The sequence below is a fragment of the Tachyglossus aculeatus genome, chromosome 18 (assembly GCF_015852505.1).
Source record: "Tachyglossus aculeatus isolate mTacAcu1 chromosome 18, mTacAcu1.pri, whole genome shotgun sequence".
Taxonomy (NCBI): Eukaryota; Metazoa; Chordata; class Mammalia; order Monotremata; family Tachyglossidae; genus Tachyglossus; species Tachyglossus aculeatus.
The window spans coordinates 34,176,758-34,202,201 of record NC_052083.1 but is presented as its reverse complement, the minus strand read 5'-3'; the positions used below and the strand labels follow the sequence as shown (position 1 = coordinate 34,202,201).

Here is a 25,444-nt window from a genome sequence, read left to right as displayed (position 1 = left end):
CCATTAGCACCCCCAGTTCCCTGACCCTTGCCTTTCGAGGTAGTCGGCCCCAGCCCCACTCTAAAAGGCAGCAGACCAGCCCTAAAGCTGGTTCAGGTTCAGCGAAGAGGCCAACATCAATCACCAGCAGGGATCTTGGGAACTTGCAGAAACCCCAAACCAAATTTGATAAAAGCGCTGCAGCTATTCAGCCTTCCATATTTCCTACATTCAGGCCTGTTACTGTGCTTTTGCCAGTTTTCATTTCACTGTACTTATTATTTTGGAAACCACTTCCATTCAGTGTCTACACATGTAAAATAAACGAATTCATTTTCCCTATTTCTTCAGGGAAAACGGACGATTCATTTGCCCTGCTTAATACGGAATACTTCCACTTTCCTTCCACTGTTTAAGACACACACCTAAAATACTAAATATGGTCCTTTATGGCACTGCAGTACATCTTTGGAAGAATCACAAGCAGGAAAATGTAGGAATCCACTAGATTATAAAATCCTTTATTGTGTCTAACTACTGAACTCAACCAACCTTTTAATAGAGTGCTCTATACAGAGTACGTGCCCAATAAATACTATTGATTGACTATAGGAAAGGTGGTCTAGAAGGCTCTCATTTCAGTTTAAGATGAGTCTGTGAAGGGGACATAAGATATTCATGCTTAATTAGCAAGGACATTCTCTCTCCCTCTCCAATATGCATGTCTTTTTACTACAATATTTATCCAAGTATTCCATATCTGAGTAAAACCTGTATGTCTGGAAACTCAAATCTGGAAAAAGAAAATCAGCTGAGGCTTAATTATTATTATAAAGCCTCAACAGTGCTTGGTACATAGTAAATACCTAAATAACACCTCAACTGCCATAATAGTGATATTAAGTACTTGCTATGTGCCAAGCATTGTACTATGTGCTGGGGTAGATATGCTAATCCGATCAGACAGGCCCTGTCCCAGATGGAGTTTGCAGTCTGAGGGAATAACAGGTTTGATCCTCATTTTATATTTGAAGAAACTGAGGCACAAAGAATTTTTAAATAACTTGCCCAAGATCATAGCACATAAGCAGAGGTGACAGGATTAGAATCCCGATATCTCGGGGTAGTTACCACGCCCATGCTCTTTCCATTAGGCAGCACTGTTTCTTATAAAACCCTAAAACTAGTGTGTATGGCTTGGAATGAGATAGACTGATGGAAGCCAAGGTGGTGGGGTGCTGGGGGTGATATTGAGACCCGAATGGATCCTGATTCACCTGGAGTCCCAGACTGTGTGAGTTTTCCCTCATCTTGGCTTGGCTTGGCTCCTGTTCCCTCCCTTCAACCCATCCCTACAGTGAAAATGGTTACCCCTCAAACTCTACGCGCACCCTAGTTTTCCAAACAAATGGGACTCATAGTGCACTTGACATTCAAATAGATATGCCTAGAACATCTCATATGATCAAAGTGGACACAATTTCAGATCTGAAATTCCTCCACCTCTCCAATCTATAGACAACTCTCAATGTTTTCGTTAATACAGAGTAAGGACAGCATGCAAACACCCAAATGGAATCACTACTACAGTTTCAACCTCATTTCCAAAATAAACAAACAGCAAGTCTCGACTAATAGACATATCATCTTGTATGTGTTCAGAAGATGCCACAATGAGCAAAAGCCCACAAACTAAAAACACTAATTTTTTTGTTGCTGTTTCTCAGAGCTGGATAAATATAATCAGGATGGACACAACCCATGTTCCACATGGGGCTCACAGCCTGAATCTCTATTTTACAGATGAGGTTACTGAGTCCCAGAGAAGTTAAGTGACTTACCCAAGGTCACACGGCAGTAAGTGGAGTCAGGATTATAACCCTGGTCCTTTTGATGCCCAGGCCCACGCTCTATCCACTAGGCCATACTGCTTCACTGAAAAGTTGTTTTTTTTCATTGGTGGGGTTAAGGCAGCTAAATGCATTTACTCCGTATTTTCAAAATATAAGGAGGATGAAAAACTGAAGTTCAGGTGTGAATATGGAGCTAGCCCTGTCAGTTGAGAGAGATGTCATTACATTGTAAAAGGTAACTCTCATCATTTAGAAACATGACCAAAATCTGCAGGAGAGTATTAAAAGAGCTGAAATTTTTCAAGATGAAAATGACAATTTCAGTAAAGTGTCAATGTAGGTGGCTAACAATGTAATGGCAAGAATAGAACCATAAGCTTATTATGCACTTATTGCTTAAAATTAAATTCTCCTGGTAGACTGGGTCTTGCAAAGATCAGTTCATTTTTGGCCAAGCTTCCAACTTGGTGGTGGCAAGAGACGTCTGCAGGTGTTTCATTGAAGCAGTGTGTCTTGTGCACATAAGCGAGAGAGGCAGCAGAGATGTGTCCTCCTTTATGGCAGCAAGAATGGGGTGTAGCCAACGATCCCAAAGGATAAGCTAATAGTGGCATATCACAACAATCCATTCTATGTGAGTTTCCTCACCTGTATTTTGGGGGATGATATACATCTCCCTACTTGTTAGACTGTGAGCTCAGTATGGGACAGAGACCAAGTCTAATCTGATTATCTTTTACCTACCTTGATGTTTAGCATGCTACTTAGCACCTTGTAAGCACTCAATGCCCTCATGATTATTACTAAGACTACTATTAAGACTTGGGAAAATACAACAGAAACCCCAGAAAAATTCCTCTGCCCTTGGGTTTACACTCTTTAACAGGATGATTTGTGTTCTCCCATTTAGAAGAGTTATAGGGGTTCTCTGGAGGCAAATTTTGTGAGCCAGAAAAGTGGCGCTATTTTAAAAATAATGACAATGATAATAGTAATTATTGTTAAGTGCTATGTTCCAAGCACTAGGATAGACACGAGATAATCAGATACGACAGTCCCTGTCCCACTTGGGGCTTACAATCCTAAGTATGAGGGAGAAAAGGAATTTGCACCACCTTTACCTAGAACTTAGAACAGTGCTCTGCACATAGTAAGTGCTTAACAAATGCCATCATTATTATTATCCAATACAATTTAATTAAAACAAAGTTCTACATCTCCAGCCTGAGCTAACTCCGCCAGCCTTGTTAGTAAAATTCAGCCCATTTTCCTGGCATCCAAGATCACCCCCCAACTAGTCACAATTCAGACAAGTTGGACCCCTAGCAAATTAAAAGATTTAATATTCCTCCCATTTACTGCACTGCCCTATTCATTATTCACACATGGATGCAATGTATAAACTAGTGCCCTGGTGGCCTGAAATAATTCACGCTTATCCTGAAATACTTAACTTCTATCAAGGGCAAACATGGGGCCTGGGAAATTGATCCTATTGTTTGAATCTACCAGAAATCCTATTCCATCTCAAGTACTCTAAAACCTACAGTGTTTTCATCACTTGGTGAAGATAAAGAAAAATATTTGGGAAATTGTTTTAGGATTCATGGCATTTACACTTTTATTAGCTTTGATGGTATTTAGAAGCAGCATGGACTAGTGGGTAGAGCACAGACTTGGGAGTCCAAAGGATAATCCCAGTTCTGCCACTTGTCTGCTGTGACCTTGGGCAACTCACTTTTCTGCCTCAGTTACCTCATTTGTAAAATGGGGATTAAGACTGTGAGCCCTATGTTCAACCTGATTAGCTTGTATCTGCCCCAGCACTTAGTATTGTGCACGGTCCATGGTAAGAGCTTAAATACCATGGAAAACAAATCAAGAAAAAGAAACATAATGGAAAGAGCACAGGCCTAAAAGTCCAAGTGGCTCTGCCACTTGCCATTCATTCAATCGTATTTATTGAGCACTTACTGTGTGCAGAGCACTGTACTAAGTGCTTGGGAAGTACAAGTCGACAACATATGGAGACAGTCCCTACCTAACAATGGGCTCACAATCTAGAGGGGCTCTTGCCTGCTGTGTGAGCAAACTACTTAACTCCTCTGTGGAATTTGGAAGACAGATTGTGTCCGATCTCATTACTTTGTATCCAGCCCAGCACTCGGTAAAGTGCATGGCCCAAAGGAATTGCGGTAGTTACGGAGAGGACGCTCAGTAATCCCAAACTTGCCTCCCATAATGCAAACAGTCTATTGCTATACACGTGAAAATTGCTAACAGTTACCCGTCAGACTTGGCTCTTGCATATGCTTAGTATTTATAGCCTTACTAGATTTGCTAATTACACCTAAGTTTAATCACTCGGCCACCTTGCCTTCTTACCGTATTGACGGGTAGGCAAGTGTGCTGGTGGCTTTTCAGTCATAACAGAAACAGCCATCAATTGTGGTGCAGGGGGGTGCTTTTTGTACGGCTGCTTCAGGAGACCCTTCACGTTTCACTGGACATTGACTCGATGGGCAATTGCATATTTCCGCACATAGTGCTTCACCAGTGGCAGCAACTTCAGCCACAGTGACCGTGGCTACTAGGTTTGAACAACCCCTCTCTGAGCCCATGCAAATATCATTTGGTTTGCTACTTCAATTGCCACTTGTAGAGGTCTCTGTTTTCAGCCCTGCCCCATCTCACAATGCAGCTGGAGCCTCTGTTCAAAAAGCACTGCCCTACTTCTGCCAAACTATGGCTGCTCTATTCACCACTACCGGCTCCTAGAAGCCCACATCCATAGCCCTGTGAATCAGCAGTTCTCTCATAATAATAATAATAATAATAATGGCATTTCTTAAGCGCTTACTATGTGCAAAGCACTGTTCTAAGCGCTGGGGAGGTTACAAGGGGATCAGGTTGTCCCACAGGGGGCTCACAGTCTCAATCCTCATTTTACAGACGAGGGAACTGAGGCACAGAGAAGTGACTTGCGCAAAGTCACACAGCTGACAACTGGCAGAGTCGGCATTTGAACCCATGACCTCTGACTCCAAAGCCCGTGCTCTTTCAACTGAGATGCGAGCTGCTGGACAGAATGGGGGCCGCGGCATTGGTGACCGCAACGTGAACAGGTTTGGAAGCAGCTGAAGCACTGCCCTTTTCAGTTTTTATATTCCCCAATTGCATTTCAGCTGGATGATCTGTGAAATGGGGATTCAATATCCGTTCTCCCTCCTTACCGGCTCTCCAGGACTGGATCTGACCTGATTACCTTTAATCTCCCCTAGTCCTTTGTAATAATAATAATGATGGCATTTGTTAAGCGCTTACTATGTGCAAAGCACTGTTCTAAGCGCTGGGGAGGATACAAGGTGATCAGGTTGTCCCACATGGGGCTCACAGTCCTAATCCCCATTTTACAAATGAGGTAACTAAGGCACAGAGAAGTTAAATGACTTGCCCAAAATCACACAGCTTTATAGAACTTGGCACATAGGTTCTTAAATCCCACAGTTATGATGACGAATAAAAGTTTGAGACTGCTATTCAGGAGCTCCTCTACCATTTATTAAGTGTTTATTATAGGCAGAACACTGCACTAATTGCTTGAGGGAGAACGGAAAGAGCAGGAGCCTATGAGTCAGACGACCTGGGTTCTCATCTCATCTCCACCACTGGCCTGTTGGGCAAATCACTTTATTTCCCTGTGCCTCAGCTTCCTCATCTGTAAAATGGGGACTAAATCCTACTCCCTCCTAATTAGGCTGTGAGCCTCAAATGGGACAGGGACTATGTCTGACCTAATTACCTTGTATAAAATGGGGACTAAATCCTACTCCCTCCTAATTAGGCTGTGAGCCCCAAATGGGACAGGGACAAATGGGTCAGACTATGTCTGACCTAATCACCTTGTATCAACCCCAGTGCTTAGCACATAGAAAATGCTTAATACCATTATTATTCAACAAGCTAACCAGCCCCAAAAGCCACCATGTGGAGTCTTTCAGCCCAGATCAGACAAGTCAAAATTTGTCAGAGACCTGGGAATCCCAACTCCTCAAGCCAGGGAGGACCCTTGATTTCACCCACCCCACTCCCCAGAGTGAGCCTACCTACGAGCCCCTGTTGCCAAGAGAAACAGCACAAACTTCATTCATCCATCTCCCCTAGACTCTACACTGGAATGGTGTGATGTGGTCAGAGAGGGACAAGCAGAAAACTTGAAAGACTGTTTCAGAGAGAACTAGAGTCTTTGAGAACAACGACTTTACCAATCTCAGCTGATTTCCAAGATATCAATAGTATTATCCAAGAATAATGATCCAGTTCTCAGAAACAGACTTAGGTGTTACTTCAAGCTTTTAAGGAGTCATACGAGTTGTCAGCAGCTAAGGCTTGTATTATTTTCTGGCATTTTTGAATATAGCGCCTGACATTTATTATAGGGAAGGGTGGGACCAAAGAGAAACAGCACAAACTTCATTCATCCATCTCCCCTAGACTCTACACTGGAATGGTGTGATGTGGTCAGAGAGGGACAAGCAGAAAACTTGAAAGACTGTTTCAGAGAGAACTAGAGTCTTTGAGAACAAAGACTTCACCAATCTCAGCTGATTTCCAAGATATCAATAGTATTATCCAAGAATAATGATCCAGTTCAGACTCAGGTGTTACTTCAAACTTTAAAGGAGTCATATGAGTTGTCAGCAGCTAGCTAAGGCCTGTATTATTTTCTGGCATTTTTGAATATAGCGCCTGACATTTATTATAGGGAAGGGTGGGACCAAAGAGAAACAGCACAAACTTCATTCATCCATCTCCCCTAGACTCTACACTGGAATGGTGTGACGTGGTCAGAGAGGGACAAGCAGAAAACTTGAAAGACTGTTTCAGAGAGAACTAGAGTCTTTGAGAACAACGACTTTACCAATCTCAGCTGATTTCCAAGATATCAATAGTATTATCCAAGAATAATGATCCAGTTCTCAGAAACAGACTTAGGTGTTACTTCAAACTTTTAAGGAGTCATATGAGTTGTCAGCAGCTAGCTAAGGCTTGTATTATTTTCTGGCATTTTTGAATATAGCGCCTGACATTTATTATAGGGAAGGGTGGGACCAAAGAGAAACAGCACAAACTTCATTCATCCATCTCCCCTAGACTCTACACTGGAATGGTGTGACGTGGTCAGAGAGGGACAAGCAGAAAACTTGAAAGACTGTTTCAGAGAGAACTAGAGTCTTTGAGAACAACGACTTTACCAATCTCAGCTGATTTCCAAGATATCAATAGTATTATCCAAGAATAATGATCCAGTTCTCAGAAACAGACTTAGGTGTTACTTCAAACTTTTAAGGAGTCATATGAGTTGTCAGCAGCTAGCTAAGGCTTGTATTATTTTCTGGCATTTTTGAATATAGCGTCTGACGTTTATTATAGGGAAGGGTGGGACCAAATAGCTTGCGAAGATAAAAAAAAAAAGTATGGAATTCAAGAAGTCACACAGCAATGCCCTGATCATGAATCTTCCTCTCTAGATTGTGATCATGTGGGCTGGGTCTGCCTTCAATTTATATCTTCTCAATTGCTTTATTAAGCACTCGTAATGGGCCTAGAAGTCAGTACAGTACTAGGCCCACTACAAGTGCTTAACAAACTTTAGCAATAATAACAACAAAAACAACACCTGAAATACTGTCTGTAAACACTAATACTTATACTACAATACAAGGAATGAAGTGAATCTTTCCAGGAATGGGTATAAAATTCACATGACACTGTGTTAAGCTCTACCAGAAGTTGACTTTCCACAGCACAACCCACCAGTCTACGTCTGGGACGGGGCATGATCACAGCTCCTTCTGGAAGCCTGGGATGTTAGGCCACTTTCCTGAGCCCGTTTGTTATTTGGCCTGGCACCTACTTCTGGGTGTTGGAACCTAATCCAGATCACGTTCACTGCAGCCAACCCTAGGAAAGTTTCCATTTTTATCTTTCTTAAGGAGAAGACTTAACAATGAAACTTTCTGGGAAAGCTTCGAGCTAAACAGCTTGGACCTCACGGATGAAAATGAAACAATCCTCAAACCGTTATTTTGCATTTGACGTTTATGATTTCAATCACTTGAAACAAAGCAAATTACGGTCCTCACATAGAAAAGTCAAGTTTGGGGGGAAAAAAAAAAAAGCCACACAACATTTTTTTTTAAAGTTAGAAAAAAAATAAAATTAAAGCCTGAACCTGTTCATAGCACCATTTTCTTCTCTTTTCAATTACAACAGTTTAGTCTGCAATTTCAAGTTTACAGTACTGTTGCTCTTGGATCACTTCATGTCTGACACACCACATTCGTTTATTTCTTTTTTTAAAAAAAGGAAAACCTAAAAACCAAGAATACACAATCCTGCTTAGTTTAAATTTCAAGTTTCACGTAAAAAGAGGTTGGGGTGGTATAAGATAATGTACGGGAATTCAAGTCTGCTCTACAAGAACAATTTTTTTTTAAAATCTCTACTTTAGAGATCTGATCAACAAAGCAGTGTGTGCAACTCGCCTAAAGTTTAAAATAGAACAGTAACAGAAAGACTAAACCAAGCCCTGAGTATTAACTCCACAGTGGTTTAGAACTGATACTTCTTGGCTATCATTTTGTTCAACTTAACTATGTACTTCATAACTTACCTTTGCCAGACACATCTGCATGATCACAGAATGAAATAAAACACAGTTTAGTGCTTCTTACTACAGCATTCTTCTAGTTAAAACCTTTAAGAGGTAGTAAGAAACATTTTGGTTTGTAAAGGAATCTGAGTCCACAGAACATTTAATTCGGAATATTGTCTGGGAGAGTCCTTATTTGCATTTGCAAATAAGCACTCTTGATGCAGTGGTAACGAAAGCTAGGAAGTGAGATGGTGCCTAGCTTAGGTTGGTGGACACCAGGAGATGCAACCCCTTCGACCCGCAGTGGTGTTGGCTGGAGGTAAGTGACCCAAATGGTATCCGGGAATCCGGAAGATCTAAAATAGAATGCTCTTCCCTTTTTTCAGCTCCTGGTTATTAATTACTCTCATTAGGCCCTCGCTCCCCCTCAGCTGTCATCCCTCATGCACAGTGAGAAGACTACCCCCTTCTAGCTCCTCAGGAGAAATTTAAAAGCCCAGAGCTGAAGAGACAAATATTTTTGGACAGCTTGTGAGGCCCCATGAGAGCCTCTGAAACAGGAAGAGCTCAGGAAAAACTCTGCCAAAGGACCCAAACCATGTGGAGCAGAGAAAAAAATACATTTAGGATGCTCACCTTGAAGACTCAGGTCTTTAATAATGCACACCGATAGCAACCTTTGGATCTAAAGATTAATCTGTCTGAGGGTGCTTGGAGCAGTTACCAAATTAATCTCATCAGCGTACGGTGACTGGCATTTGTCTTGGGTCCAAATGAGTGTCAGACACCACTTCTCCTGCCAACACCAAAACTAGGATGTCACCACAGGTGAACCACCCGTTCATTAGATGTAGCACTACTAAGAGGTTGCCAAGAGAGTTCTGGGGAGACACCTCAGAGACCGATAGTGGAGAGTGCCGTTTTCCGAAAGCAAAGTCACCCAGAGTTTTCTGCGTGCTGGATAATTACCTTAAAGTCAACTACCAGAAGATCTCGTGTGGCTAAGACACGCTATATAGCATTTGGTTGGGTACCCAAAGGAAGCTGCATAATAATCGAGGATTGTTTCAGAATGAAAACATCCAACAGGCTCAACAAATACGTTTAAACAAAACAGACTACGACCAATAATTTACTAGTATTTTATAAGTTCAAGTTCAAAGCATGGATGTGATAATGTAGCTCTTAAAAATGCCAACACCATTAAAGGAAAATGGAAACTAATTTCTTCAACTATATTACTGGAGCTGATCTTATGTATCAGCTGTGATAGCATCAGGTTTTCAACGGAAACCAAAACGAAAGGTTAAATGACTTGCCAACAGCCTTTAGGTTAGTCACCTCTTGATCTTAACGTCCATATGTATCTACTAACCAGTTATGGAGTTATTTGTAAACATAAAGTCAGTCATATGAAATAGCTAGGCTATTAAACATCAGGTGTTAAGACAACCACCTCCCTTAAAATTTTTGAAAACAGTAACCGAAGAACATGGGTAGCAACTGCCAGGCTACTGTGAAAATAATGCTCGTGATAGAGCATCAGATGCCTAGTGTTTAAAATAGGGATTTTTTTTGTTTTGTTTTGTTGTTGTGGTTAAAATAAAAATCTGACTACGTGTGGCCAAAAGCCAATCGAGACTGAAATCTGGCCCCCCGCCCTCCCTCACCCCACCCCTTTCCCACCCCGGATGAAGCGCATTTTGGCACCTGTGCTAAATGCTTCTACTCGGGCAAGTGAGTGCAACTTGAAACAAGAAAAGGACAGTCATGATTTAGTCACATTCAAAACTTTTTCATAGAAAAATATAAATATATTCCCTGAATTGAAGGACACAAGATAGATTCGGAACAGCCAGCATTCACCATGAATTCCAGCCCCGTTACTTATAGAAATGGACTGGTTTTTCTCTCAAGGTCATAAGGTGCAATCACCCGGATCTAATTCGTTATCTACCTCCAGACATCTATCATCATCCCCCTCATTATCGTATCTCACGGTCCTTCTACCCTGATTTCTAGTTCTTATTTTTGAACGTCGAGGAGCTCTCTTATATTTTGCATAGTCCAAATCCTCCCAGTCATTATCATCCAGACTTAACCTAGGTCGCTTTTTCTGTCTAGGCAGTCTCACGGGTTTAGATAGGTTAGCTTTAAAAGTTTTACCTTTTCTAACTACTTTTGCTTTTCCTCTTATTTTCCTCTTTTTTGCTTTCGTGTTATCACTAGAGTTAGTGTCTGAATCAGTGGCTGATTCCACAACTGAAATGCCCTTGGGACTAGTATCGGGTCCAGACTTGGAGCTCCCTGCTGTTTCAGACACTTCCACGCTTTCTGATTCAGAAGGTCTCTTCTCTCTCTCCCCTTTCTCAGAATCGGCCGGGGCCGGCAGATCGCCGGCAACCTTGGCTTTTCTTAAAGTCACCGCCGCCTTCCGCCGAGCCATCTTTTTGATTCTTCTACCTCGCCACCTGCTTGGCCCAGGAACCGCTCCCTCCTCCTCCTTGCTGTTCTTTGCAGCAGGTTTCTTCCCAGAAGTGCCCGGGCAGGAAGCCCCATTCTCATTTTCGTCTCCAGGGGCATGGCTTTTGGAATCTTCCTCAGAAGACGCAATGGAGAAGTGTTTGGCTTTAAAGGACACGGGAGTACACTTGGGACCGCTGGCATGCCGATTCTTCCGTCGGGTCCCTTTCAAATGACTTTCAGAGTCTGAGTCTTCATTTTCAGACTCACGAACGCTTTTCTTTTCGACCTCTGAACCAGCCTCGGATGCCCGATCTCGGGAGGCAGACTGTTCTACCGGCTCTTTTTCACTTTCACCTTCAAAGTTTGTGTCACCCTCAGAATCATACAGTATCATCTTCTTCGGGATCGTGGCGGCCCCGCGAGGAAGCGGTTTCCGGCCCTTCCTACCCCTGGGGCCCACGTTTCCAGAGCTGGAGTTTTCTTCTTCCTCCACATCGCTCATCAACTTAATCTTACTTGCAGCCACGGTAGCGCACCTACGTGGGATTCTCAAGCCACCACGTTTGGGCCTTAACGGTCTGCTAACCACTTCTGAGTTGCTGTCTGAGTCACTTGCATGAACCCTTTTCCTGGCAGTTTTTCTGATGAGTCCATTTTCTTGAGAGGCAGTGCCTGGGTGGAGGGGGCGGAAAAACAAAAGGGAGTTTAATACGTTTCCAACAGTAATAATACGCAGAATGCAGAAATGTCTGTGTTAAAAAAAAAAGATATATAAACTGAAATTAAATGATTTTCGGACCATCTTCAAGCATGGGTAGGACTATGCTGTCCTGATCAGAGTCCTGGACTTCCCTCTTACTGAAATATGACAGAGAATCAGGTTCTGAAGTACCAACTACGATATAAACCATAACTAGGATGAACCCAGTTACAGTATCGTTTAAGACAAACACTCTGGGCTGCCATTAGAGTGGGACTAATGAGGGCCCCTGCCCTGGACCTCTCTATTAGCGGGACTTGGGAGTGCTGCTGCTGTTGCAGCATAGAAACTTTTAAAGAATAATCAAATTTGAACCCGTACGATTCTGGTGGGAGTTGAATTTTAAAATGAGTAACACAGAGATTTAAATACTTCTGGTCTGAACTCACTCATATACAGGGTGGGATTAACTCTGTGAGCCTGAGCCTACTTCATTCAGGGGCACCACAAATATCTAAATCTTTCCCCCACAACAAAACATTTGTGATTCTGCTATGGAAGCTGTTAACACTACATTACACATACCTTTTCATTAAAATAAAACAGGCCCGTGATTACACTTCAGTCTTAAAACACCCCCGGGATTGGTGTGGAGATCCAACAGAAGCAACAAGAATTAGCTCATGATTAGATTTTAATCAAGCGATAATTACGATCAGGAAACTCTTTCAAAGACTGGAGCAGACAAGAGGTTTGAAAGCCATGTGGATGATGGAGGAAGGGGGAAGGAGGGGAAGAACAGAGACAATCCCCTTACTAAATTCACCTTTTCTATCACGGGTCACTACATTATTTAGAGCAGTGACATCTATAAAAGATTATTCTCCTGAGATAAATACAGAAGCAGCGTGGCTCAGTGGAAAGAGCACAGGCTTTGGAGTCACAGGTTGTGGGTTCAAATCCCAACTCCACCAATTGTCAGTTGTGTGACTTTGGGCAAGTCACTTGACTTCTCTGGGCCTCAGTTACCTCATCTGTAAAATGGGGATTAAGATTGTGAGCCCCTGTGGGACAACCTGATCACCTTGTAACCTCCCCAGTGCTTAGAACAATGCTTTGCACACAGTAAGCACGTAATAAATGCCATCATTATAATGATTATTATTAAATAAACCATAACTCTCCTTTATTTAGTTATCAAAAAATTTTAACAAGATGTACTTGGCTCTGAGTATTTTTTTTTAACTTGGGAGAAAAACATATATGAGCTATACCATCTCTTCTGGGAAGGAGCCCGGTTGAAGTGTCAACAAAATGGAATCCGAAGTCAAGAGACCTGGATGCTAGTTTCAATCAATCAGTTGTATTCATTGAGTACTTCATTTAGTACAGTGCTCTGCACACACTCTTAGGAGAGTACAACAGAGTTGGTCAACACATTTCCTGCCCATAACGAACTGTCAGTCTAGAGGGGAAGAAGGACATTAAATAAATATTTTAAAATAGAAATAGATATTCATTCAATCGTATTTATTGAGCTCTTATTGTGTGCAGAGCACTGTATTAAACGCTTAGCACTGTACTAAGTGTTGTGGTCCTCTTTTTGCCATTGGCCAGCTGGGTGATGAGGGCAAGTCATTTATTCCCGTTTACAGAGGAAGAAACTGAAGTGCAGTGAGGTTAATATCTACCTCTCCGTACCTCACAGGGATGTGTCCCTTCCCCACCACCGAAAAAATGAGATTAGTGAAGTGAAAGCACTTTGGAAAGTGAAAAAAGGATGCCAGAAATTCATGGAAATTCATGTTACATACTATAGTTTACCTTTTACGACCTTCTTTTTCCTCTTATTTGGTTTTGTGTTATTACAGTTCGAATCAGAATCCAAATCTGTTTCAGACACATATTTCAAAGTGCACTCGGAGGCAGCGTCAGAACCAGATTTTGAACACTTTGGCGCCTGTGCAGATGCTTCTCTTTTGACCAAATGTCTTCCAGTCCCACTCTCTTCCTCTTCAGACTCTGCTGAGTCATCTGAATCGCTCAAGACCTTTGCTTTTCTAGAGAGTGTGGCAACCTTACGACAGGTGGTTCTCATGGGTTTTCTACCATTCCACTTGCCTGGCCCTGAGTCTCCTTCCTCCTCAGACCTGTTCCTTACTGGAGGCTCTTGCATAGAAGTTGACAGGCAAGAAGACTGCCTTTTGCTCTCATCCTCTGAATTATGGCTTTTTGACTCTTCCTCAGAGGATTCTATTGAGGGAAATTTTGCCTTAAAAGATGCAGCAGTGCACAGCTTGTGCCCATTTGCGCGCCAGTTCTTCCGGACCACTTTCAGGTCACCTTCTGATTCCGAGCCGCCGTTGTCAGACTCGCTAACGCTTGTCCCACGAGCGTAGGAACAGGTCTCGGACGGGTGATTTCCACTAGTAGATTGTTCTTTTTCATCTTTGTCGCTTCCTGACTTCAGACTCTTCTCATCCTCCGAGTTGTACAACAGCTTTTTTCTAGCTGCAGCGGAGGCATTCCGATGAGGCAGCTTCCTGCTGTTTCGGCTTCCAGAGCACACACTTTCCGAGCTTGAGCGCTCTTCCGCATCACTCATCAGCTTGATCTTATTGGCAGCCGCAGTCGCGCACTTGCGTGGGATTTTGCGGGCACATCCGGTTTGGGCTATCAGTTTGTCACCTGCCCCTGTCGAATTGTTGTCAGAGTCGCTTAGATAAACCCTTTTCCTGACAGCTTTCCGGATATATCCATTTTCTTGAGAGGTAGAACCTACGAGTAATAAGAAAGAATGAGGTCGGCAAGGAATCTGTAACACTGCCACTTCTGAAAAATCTCAAATGACAAGGTACTCTTCTCCGGCACGTGTGCCAGGTCCTTACTGCCACTTCCATTCTGCGATCTTTTCTATCTTGTCGGGGTGATGTAAAGTTGTTCTGGCATGGCGTCAGCTTGGTAATCCTTCCTAGTCTCAAATCCTGCAGCCAGTCCCTCACTCACAATAAACAAAGGAGCCAGCTAAGAAGATTAATCAATCAGGCCATGAGGATTTTAAGAACTCACTGACTGGCTCAAGTCAATGGCATAAGTTACCATTTGTACCTTTAGATGTCACAAGGAAGAATGAGGTAGGAAATCCAACAAATGCAAAGAGTAGCAATGGGTCAAAGACTGGCGAGGGAGTCCATGGGAGCTTCTGCACTGGCTAGGTCAAGGTGATGCCACCTCCGGGAGGATCCACCATGAGGACTACAAGCAGGCCCATAAAGGAATCAAACTGTTAACTTACCCAAGAGACATGAACGGAAAAGAAAGGGCTAGCGACAACCTTAGTCAACAACCACGTGGGCCAAGAACCTCACAGTTTGATTAACCTGTCCCATTAACTTGTACTATAATTGATTGCTTTGTGCAGATTCTCAGCCTTGAAGCCTCAGGACTACGGCTCATCCACCATGCCCAGTGGGAAACTCTGTCATCACCATCACCACATCAGCATCTCTTGCTTAACTTCTTGTAGTTAGGTAAATTCACGTAAAGCTAGTCTACGAAAATTTTGGTGTTTTTTTTTTTCTTGAATCAATATAATGACTTGGGACAATTTTTCGTTGTTCACTTCTCTCAAATCTGGAGTTTACATTAAATATTCTGTATCCAGGGCCGTCAAAGTACTTCTTTTCATGAGAGAATGAAGCACACTAAAACAGTGGCAGAACTTTCTGCGTTCAAAGGAAAGAGACAGGTTAAGATGTGCTGAAGAAACACAAAGGGGATAGGAAGGTGGGTCATGCCATTGAACAACCATGGGATGTTTGGGATCCAACTCTTGCGCTAGAGTTACTCCTCTGTATTAAAGAAAACTAAGTGTAACACATTTCTACCTATAAATCATTAGCTCAATTTCTGCCTTAGACAATAAGTTTGTAGAATGAAAATTACAGAATGACACTGTTTACTTTTAATGTAATGCGGGCAACTACACATTTCTCACAAAGTACACAATCAGCTCTTACCTGCTTTTCTCTGAGCAGCTCTATTTCTAGTAACCCTGAAGTTGTCATTGTTGCCTCTGAAGATCCCGTTGCGTAATGAGGATTCAGTCACTACAGAACTCTCTCTACTTTCCTCTGAACTACTTGAAGAAGCTGAAGAGGAGGAAGAGGAAGCTGAGGAATCTTCCATTTCACTCTCTGACAAAAATTAGAATGTTGAATTGTTAAATATAGTTAACTAAAATCAATGCTTTACTCTGTGAACATACATGGGTTGTTCTATAAGGATATATACATACCTTTACAACACTGTAAACTATATTTGATTTCAAGAGCAAAGTGTGCTTGTAAGATATGTTGATTCCAAAGCAAATATTTTTCTGGGTGCACTTTAAAGCTTTGGATAATAGTTGCAGTACTTACTGAGCACCCCCTTGAACTGAACTTGACTTCCCTAGTACTTCTGGGAAGTACAGAACAATGAAGTGACGTGTTCCCAGCCCACAAGGGGATCAGCTTGTCAGGACATGTTAAACTTTGTTGAAGCAGTAAAAAAATTCCAATTAGCCCTACCCCTTTTCAACCTTGGAAACAACTGTTTAGTGTGAGAAAGACAGAGAATGCTAGAATCGCTTTGAAAAAAAAAAACTTCAAATTTTCTATTAGTTAAGTCTTTTCCCTATGAGAAATTTCCACCCAAGACTCCAATCCCAAATTATTTTAATGCGTGCGTGCATTTGCAATAATCAGAAAAAGAAATGAACATATTTAACCAAAGTTTCTGTACAAATACTTTTTACCTAGTGGAAATCTTAGCAACGTTACTTCTTACGGTGGCAGTCACTTATTAATAGCATTGCTTCCGAAGAATTCTGAAGACCACTACTTCTATATTACACAGTTCAATATGACACAGACATTCCTTTTTATAAAGGCACCATTTCTCACCAGATAATGGAGAACGCTTTGCTAGTGTTAAAGGTCTAGCCCGTCCAATCTTTCTAGATGATGCTGCCGAATCTGACGATTCACCAGAAGTTGCGTTGGCAGAGATGTCCACACTGACTTTATGGCTTGTCACAAAAGTTGCCCTGCTTGAGGTAGACTGTTGAGGAGAATCTTCCACTTCGGGTAAGACTCTGGCCTGAGATTTTAACTGTTTCTGCTTCACGTGTCTAAATGAGCGAGAAATATCAGAGGAAATCATGGGTAATTCGACAGAATAAATTTTAGCATAACTGGGCTCTGCTTCATTATCATCATCAATCGTATTTATTGAGCGCTTACTATGTGCAGAGCACTGTACTAAGCGCTTGGGAAGTACAAATTGGCAACATATAGAGACAGTCCCTACCCAACAGTGGGCTCACAGTCTAAAAGGGGGAGACAGAGAACAAAACCAAACATACTAACAAAATACAATAAATAGAATAGATATGTACAAATAAATAAATAGAGTAAAAAATATGTACAAACATATATACAGGTGTTGTGGGGAAGGGAAGGAGGTAAGACGGGGGGATGGAGGGGGGACGAGGGGGAGAGGAAGGAAGGGGCTCAGTCTGGGAAGGCCTCCTGGAGGAGGTGAGCTCTCAGCAGGGCTTCAGTTGTTCTCAAATTTAAAATGTAACTATACTTGGAATCAGATTACCAATATTTCAGAATAAGTGTGGAAACCTAAGTTTACATGAACAAAACCATATTCAAATGCTAATTCTACCCTATTTTTCCTCTCCCTTTCATCTGCATTTGATGTTCGCCAAATGCTATGCCTCACTGTCAGTCCAGAGTCCGATGGGACCAAAGCCTGCAGGGCTGGCTGGGCCAATAGCAACCTAAAGCCAGCTGGACTAAGGCAGCCTACATTTCCCCCAAACCAATCCAAAATAAAACCAACAACAATAAACCCGAAAAACCCACAATTATTTACACCAGTTCTGGTTGTCCAGTGCAGCTGCACTGGCCAGTAAAGAGCAGTTTGCAGTTCTCAATGGTGGCAAGGCACTTCAGTGCTCCTCAATGGGCATATAAGACTATACAATCCCCAGTGAGCTCAGTTTCAGCTGGGCATGCTGCTAGGATCCACATATCTAGAGGTGCCTCAGAGCCACTCAACACTGTTTAGAACAGTACTTGGCATATAGTAGTCTTAACAAACACCAGGATTGTGTTATTAGGTGTCCAATCCCTTTAAGGAGCTGATCACTTGATGGGAATTGAACTCGTAAAAACACTGCCAGTACGCATCTGGACCAGGCTCCCCAAAACCCAGCCTATGTAGCGCTTCTGTTCAAATACATTTATCGTTTTAAATATCAGGGTTCTAACATTTACTGAATACACAGTTAGGTAACAGACTAGATGAAGGTAAAGATTAAAAGTATATTTTAGTTCCAAAATACTCTGCCTTTATTTACTTTTGAGATTTTTAAGTGGAGGGTTAGTTTGCTGCCCTCTACTCATTTAAACAACCTGGATATTAAGTGTATTAAAATATATGAAGAATGAAGCAAATTCTAAGTGTACAATGATTTTCAAGGTGCAAGTTATGGACCACAGGAAAAGAATCCTGACTGCCTAAATTTTCCTCAACTTAGTTTTCTTTGCTGAAGAAAGTACCTCGCCCTTTAACAATTTTATAAAAATTCCTCAAGGTGCCCTGAAACCTCAATGCCATAATTCGACCATCCAAATCAATCAATGGTACTGAGAGCTTACCTTTTAGACTGTGAGCCCACTGTTGGGTAGGGACCGTCTCTATATGTTGCCAACTTGTACTTCCCAAGCGCTTAGTACAGTGCTCTGCACACAGTAAGCACTCAATAAATATGATTGATTGATTGATTGATTACTGTGTGCAGGGCACTGTCTTAAGCACTTGGGAGAGTACAACAACAGAATTGGTAGGCATAACTCCCTCCCCTCAAGGAGTTTACAATCTAGTGGAATTGAACAGACAACATTCTGATCTGATAGCAGTATTCCTATTGTTCTCACCTTGATTTTAGAGTTACTTAAGAGAATGAATGAAAATTATATGGATGTTCGATTGGGGGGCGGGGTACGCCTGAGAAACAAGAAAAGTTACGAATGCAACTCATCACCCCAGTCAATTTACCTGAACTGTTTCTCAGATTGGTGGGCTTGGTTAGAATTCTGCCGCCTCTTATACCTCTGACTTCTTCGGAGTCGCTCTTGGTATTTTTGGCTAATTCTAAAATCAGAAGAGATTCTCCTCATTTTTTCCTCAAATAGAGCAGACAACCTCAAGGTCATGCTGTATATCTGTGTTAAAAAGAAAAACAAAGGGGTTACATTACAATCCTTCAAGATACACATCTTTCCCTCAAAGAACTCCGAACAGGCATCAGGCACGGTTCTTCAGAACAGGCTCATGTGGTTACGTGTCGGGCCAGATATTATCTATTAAGTCACTTTATAAGTGCATTCTGCCTTTTTCTCTGGAAGATAGTGAATTACTGTTTTAACAGTAGGCAACCATAGATTTGTGTCCCAGTCTCGAATAGGCTCATTTATGGTTAGGGTCACGTTCAAACACTAAAATGTTGTAATACCAAAACGTTTGCTGTTGCAAGGACAAAAATGAGGGCTCTTGTTCCTATATATTCTCATACTTCACTCAATCTGAAATGTATTAATCCCTATTTATACTCTGATTCCCCTAGACCATCTTCTTAAAAATAAATGTGGTTTGGTAACTGGTATGTGCCAAGCACTCACTCTACTAAGCACTTGGCTAGAGACAAGATCATCAGGTAGGGCAGTCCCTGTCCCACACAGGGCTCCCAGTCCAAGTAGGTGGAAGAACATGTATTTAATTTCCATTTTATAGATGAGGAAATTGAGGCCCAGGCAAGTCAAGTCAAGTGACTTGCCTAAGGTCAACCTACAGGCCAGTGGTAGATCTGGGAAAAGTCCATTATTATTATTATTAATAGAACCTAATAGTCTAAACTCCCAAGCCTGTACTCTTTCCACTGCACCATGCTGCTTCTCCACTGTTTTCTGGTTGTTGTTTTTCAAATGCTATTTATTAAGCTTACTGTGTGCCAAGTACTATACTAAGAACTGGATTTACAACAACCTTTATGTTCACCAGGGCCTGGGACACAGATTAGTGGTTTGAGCAGCATCAGCTCTTGACTCACTTCCCTGTCCCCCAATTTTTTTCTTCATTAGAGATACTTCATACTACCCCAATCAATGGGGCACAGCTAACCTGTAGGCATGATGCATACATACCTGTGTGTGTACAGATTTACAATAACCTACCTTTGACCTTTTGTTCGGTGTATAAGCTTTTGCATTGCTAAATATTAAACGGATATCTTTGCACAACTCCAATGGGCTGTCGTAATTTCCAGCTTCTAGAGTTTCTCTCACTGTTCCAAAATCCATTGGAGTATCTATAATGTCTCGATAGTCCTAGGTAAAAGATGTTACGCAAACATGCTTAGCAGTGTGAAAGAAGAAAATTACAACAATAATAATAACAGTGTTGTGTCAAGCACTTTACTAAGCAATGGGGTAGAGCAAAATAATCAGGTCATACATTCACTGCAGAGAAGTATTAGAGTAATAGGCCTGGGAAGAAATCAATTAGTCCATTCATCCATTCAATAGTATTTATTGAGCGCTTACTGTGTGCACAGCACTGTACTAAGCGCTTGGAAAGTACAAGTTGGCAACATATAGAGATGGTCCCTACCCAACAACAGACTCACAGTCTAGAAGGGGGAGACAGACAACAAAACAAAACATGTATACAGGTGTCAAAACTATCAGAATAAATAGACATCATCGATAAAATAGAGTAGGAAATATGTACAAGTAAAATACGGTAATAAATATGTACAAATGCATATATCCCTTTGCTCCTAGGGCAGGACAACATCTAAGTCATTCTAAACAAAGGATTATCTGCATCAGGCCCGTGCAACCCTGTGACCGACTTTATCATATGTCTGTGGCTTGTTTAGCGTTCACAACAAGCAGCTAGAGTATAGAAATTGGGAAACTGCCAAGGGACTGTGTGCTACGGCAGTGTTGTGACAATCCATCCCTCAGCACTACTTTTAATGGGTCCCCAAAACAAAAGGCTCCCACCTCCCCCAAAGGCTGAGAAAAAGTCTTCCTCCCATGTCCAAGAAAGGCAATAACAAAAGGGAGGCTCATTGTCAAGACCAAACCCTTCTCCTTTACCATTACCATTTCTATGGCAGCTTCATCATCATCATCAATCGTATTTACTGAGCGCTTACTATGTGCAGAGAACTGTACTAAGCGCTTGGGAAGTACAAATTGGCAACATATACAGTCCCTACCCAACAGTGGGCTCACAGTCTAAAAGGGGGAGACAGAGACCAAAACCAAACATACTAACAAAATAAAATAAATAGAATAGATATGTAGAAGTAAAATAAATAAATAAATAAATAAATAAATAAATAAATAAATAAATAAATAAATAAATAAATAAATAGAGTAATAAATATGTACAAAGGGGCCAAATAGCCTGATTTGCTTGTCCTTTGCTCCCAGTAGGCCAGGCTTCTTCTCCACCTCCCCTCTCTAGGGGGAGGGTGCCAAATGGGTAGACCAAGACTCTTCTTCTAGGGTCAACTCCCTAGGCGTTGCTGTCACTACTGCCAAAATAAAAAGCCCTGTCTCCTGAGGGAGGAGGGGGGGGGTCAGATAGAGGACATTTGGGAGCCTGCCAGATGTAGTCCCTTGGTCCCTGCTGCTGCCCTTTCAGGAACTCCCACTGACTTGGGAGAGACAGGCCCCAATGGGGCCTGGAGAGACTGGCCTACCTCACCTTCCCAGATCCAACTTTCCCTCCTGCTTCCAGGGTGGCAGAGACCCTGCTCCCAGTGATGGGATGGGAAAACTTTCACCCAAGCAATGCTTTCCTCCAGTCAAACCATCCATACAAAGCCACAGCCTTGAAAAGCCATGAGCAAGCAAGAATGCTGAGACCTGTCTCTTTCAGTAGCATGGCTCCCTGGCTTCCCTTTTAACTCGGGTTCAGCTAGAACTCAGTGGGAGTAACAGGGAGAGTGAGAAGACGAATCTTACCTATATTAGAGGGGAAATAGTGAACTTAAGCAGCTATAAAATACGAAACATTGAAGAGGCATATTGTGCATTAAACAGATGCATTAAAAGCTCTTTGCTCTCTCCTCCCACCAAACAAAAACCAAAGGAAGAAATGATTAATGGCAATGGACTTACGGGATACTCAACCAAATCAACAGGTTGTCTAAATGGCTCAGAATCTTCACACTGGAAAATTAAGTTCATGAGTTCCTTACACTGCTTTTTCCAGTTATTCTCATATTTAGAAGCTACATTACTGTTGCTTTTCTTCCAATGATGAACCTACCAAAAAAAAATTTAAACAAAAACGTTTATATATTAAGTAAATTGTGTCCCCCATGCTTCTTCTGCATTTCCCTAACTTAGCATTTTCTTGATCACTAAGGCAGTCACTGTCTACCAACTTTGTCATATTTTACTCTCCCAAGTGCTTAGTACAGTGCTCTTCATATAGTAAACGCTCAATTCAATTGATAGCACCACTTCATCTAAAAAGGCTGATTCTGCTTCAGTTTGATTAAAGCACCTGATAAAAGAGTTAAAATAAATCTATTTTTTGACATTATGTTACAAGAACTTGGAGGGAAGAAAAAACATTTACCAGCACTAATTGAAGATTAAGTCATCTAATTACACTTGGAACAATAAGGAAATTGTCATACAAGAGATTTTTAAAACATCTCCCTTTTCTGGCTGTCAAACATCTGAGCTTCAATAGTTCATGACTGTCCAAATCAATGTTGAAAACAAAGATGAGTAATTGTTGTTTGTTTTTTTTTTAAGTACCTATTTTAAAGTTAGGTGATCTTTACAAAATGTCAAGCATAAGTTACACATAGGCAATGGACAAATAGCTTGACTTACTTTAGCTTTTCTTCCAGAAGTTCTGGGACGATCACTGTCATCCTACAAAACCAGAGCAAATCCCTTTAACAATGCAGGTGAAAACATAATTCTCACTTACAAGCTATGCTAATTTATCATTTGAAGCCAATGGTTAGAAGTCTGGACCTGACAATCAAAAATTAAGTTGGCTCTCAATTCCTCTCAATTTTTAATTGAGCATCAACACTGACAATGGTGGTTTTTGAACCCTCCCTATGACAATTGGATCAGCTCACAAATACAGAGGAAAGCTCTTCATTACAACCATTTATGGGAAAACAACTAGATTCCATAAACTCTTCACACAAGAGTACAGGCTTACCGTTCAAAGGCAAGATTTATGGTTGAAAGTATGACAGAGAATGCTGATTTACTTTACTACTGTAGACCCAACCTGGGGCAAGGATGGGCTGGTGATTGTATTTCATTCGTATAGCTGATTTTCCTCAAAGATATGCGTTTTGATGAATCAGTCCATAATGAAAGACTATACTATGGGGCGGAGGATAATTCAAGCAACAAGTCAACAGCAGTGAGGCACAATCACATCTCTACGAGGACTTCCCTTACTAAACCCTCATTTCCCCTACTCCCTCTCCGTTCTGCATCACCTATGCACCGGGAACTGTACCCTTTAAGCACTTAATAGTCACCCCACCTTCAGCCCCACAGAACATTTTCAAAGTTCTGTGATTTTTAAAAAAATTATACGGCATTTTTTAAGCAGTTTAAGTGTTGTGGTAGATACAAGTAAATCAGGTCAGACCCAGTCCCTGTCCCACTTGGGGCTCACAGTCTGAGTGGGAGGGAGAACAGGTACTGAATCCCCATTTTACAGATGATGAAACTGAGGCACCAAGAAGTTAAGTGACTTGGCCAGTATCACACAGCAGAAGTGGAAGAACCAAGATTAAAACCCAGGTTCATATTTTTCCCTTTAAGTTTCCCTCTAGTCTCTGTAACCACCTTGTGGGATGGGAATATGCCTACCAACTCTTACTGTATTCTCTTAATCAATCAATCATATTTATTGAGCGCCTACTGTGTGCAGAGCACTGTACTAAGCGCTTGGGAAGTACAAGCTGGCAACATAAGAAGTTAGTATAGTGCACAGAGTAAGTGCTCAATTAATATCACTGATTGATGCTATGAAACCACATCTAATTAAAAACCTTTTTAAAAATTGGTTTTCTGGCAAATGTGACAAATACGACTGCATGAATGACTGCATGAATGTTGCCAACTTGTACTTCCCAAGCGCTTAGTACAGTGCTCTGCACACAGTAAGTGCTCAATAAATACAATTGATTGACTGATTGATTGAATGAATGAATAATGTTTGATAACTGAGTTTTCCCCAAAGTAACTGCAACAACTACTATTAAGGTTTCATACCTTATCAGCAGAAAAGAAATCTTGCTCATCATCCGTAGTACAACACAGCTCAGACATATTAGTACAGTTTTGATCGCTGAAAAACAATTTTGAAATTTTTTTCAGTGAACATGCTATCACACACAGAACACTAACTCAACTTTAGCACAGATGGGCTTGTGAGATTCTCTACAACGATTTTGAAAAGAAGCTTTAAAATGAAAAACACTATTTGAAGATCTGTGCGACCAAAAGGAAAATGCCTTTAATCTTCAAATAATGTATCTAACTTGGTAGGAAATTCAGACCTATGAAGAACAAAGTGAATCATCAATCATCATTCCTTTGTTACATTAATAATGACAGTCAGTGTCAACCCATGAGTGAAAAGAAGCTTAAAAAAAGTCAACCTGGACACCGAGGTAGGCAGTAGGAATAGCCCTCCGAGAGGCTGGAATTGGGGTGGAGGAGAAAAGGACAGGGAGAAAGAAAGAGGAGAAGAGAGCTGGTGAAGACAAGGAGAATAGAGAAGATGTGCTGGGACCTTTTGGGGTTAATGGAGAAGATAAACTGGGGAAGAGAAATTGCAGAAAAGATGGGAGAAAATGAGGAAGAGAGACTAGAGTGATGAGGTAAAAAAAAATCTGTTAATGATTTCTTAGGTCTCGGTATTTAATCTAAAGCCTGCCAGTTAAAATAAATGAAATACATCTTTTTCCCCCCTCCTTTCAATCCCCTTCTTCACTGATTTAACACAAACCACATGGGACACAGAGAAATACAGTTCAATCATGACAAAGCACAATCATGACAGACAGAGGCCTACCTAGCTCTTGAACTGGCAGTAGCCCTGAAGAAATATTTATAAGGGCATCTGGTCTAATTGAAAAATGGCTACTTAAGAAAAGTATAAAAATCTTTATGCAAATTTTAATCCATTTTAAAATACACAAACCCAATTATTTAAAACTTACCAGGGATGGAGAGACAGATTACCTTTGGTAGTTTCACCCTCATTCTAAAATTCAACTTCGCACTTTTCATATGGCAAAGAAGCATTAGCAAGCTTAACAAGGAATAGATTTCCTTATGGAGATTTTTCTGGGTAATCAGATACAGTTTCAAAAGTATACAAAAACTGCTGTTTTCATCTGTATTTTTGGCTCTGGCAAACGACCCACAGAATGGACCCAAGCATTCCTGCCCCATACAGATACACTTTTGTCCCACAATTACAGAAAGTAGCATATGCCCAGTACAGTGCTATGTTCCTCTCCAATACTAGGTGACATTGAGGAAGTTGGAAAGGACTGAAAATGAATGAGCAGACTGGACAGGGAAAGGTCCAGGAATTGGGAGAGTTTGGTAAGGAGACCCAGATGCCAATAACCTACAGACTGATGAAAATTTC

General features: G+C 41.4%; 1 protein-coding gene across 1 annotated transcript in view; it reads right to left on the bottom strand.

Moving 5' to 3' along the window:
* Window positions 1–25,444, bottom strand: part of BRWD1 (bromodomain and WD repeat domain containing 1) — an 85,418-nt gene that overhangs the window by 7,770 nt on the left and 52,204 nt on the right. The window contains exons 33-41 of the mRNA XM_038760134.1: window positions 24,055–24,130; window positions 22,639–22,680; window positions 21,910–22,056; window positions 19,948–20,100; window positions 18,773–18,939; window positions 16,603–16,829; window positions 15,676–15,852; window positions 13,481–14,434; window positions 10,657–11,628 (exon numbers count right to left, since the gene is read on the bottom strand). Coding sequence (XP_038616062.1) covers window positions 10,657–11,628; window positions 13,481–14,434; window positions 15,676–15,852; window positions 16,603–16,829; window positions 18,773–18,939; window positions 19,948–20,100; window positions 21,910–22,056; window positions 22,639–22,680; window positions 24,055–24,130 — 2,915 coding nt within the window. The remainder of the gene's footprint in view (window positions 1–10,656; window positions 11,629–13,480; window positions 14,435–15,675; window positions 15,853–16,602; window positions 16,830–18,772; window positions 18,940–19,947; window positions 20,101–21,909; window positions 22,057–22,638; window positions 22,681–24,054; window positions 24,131–25,444) is intronic.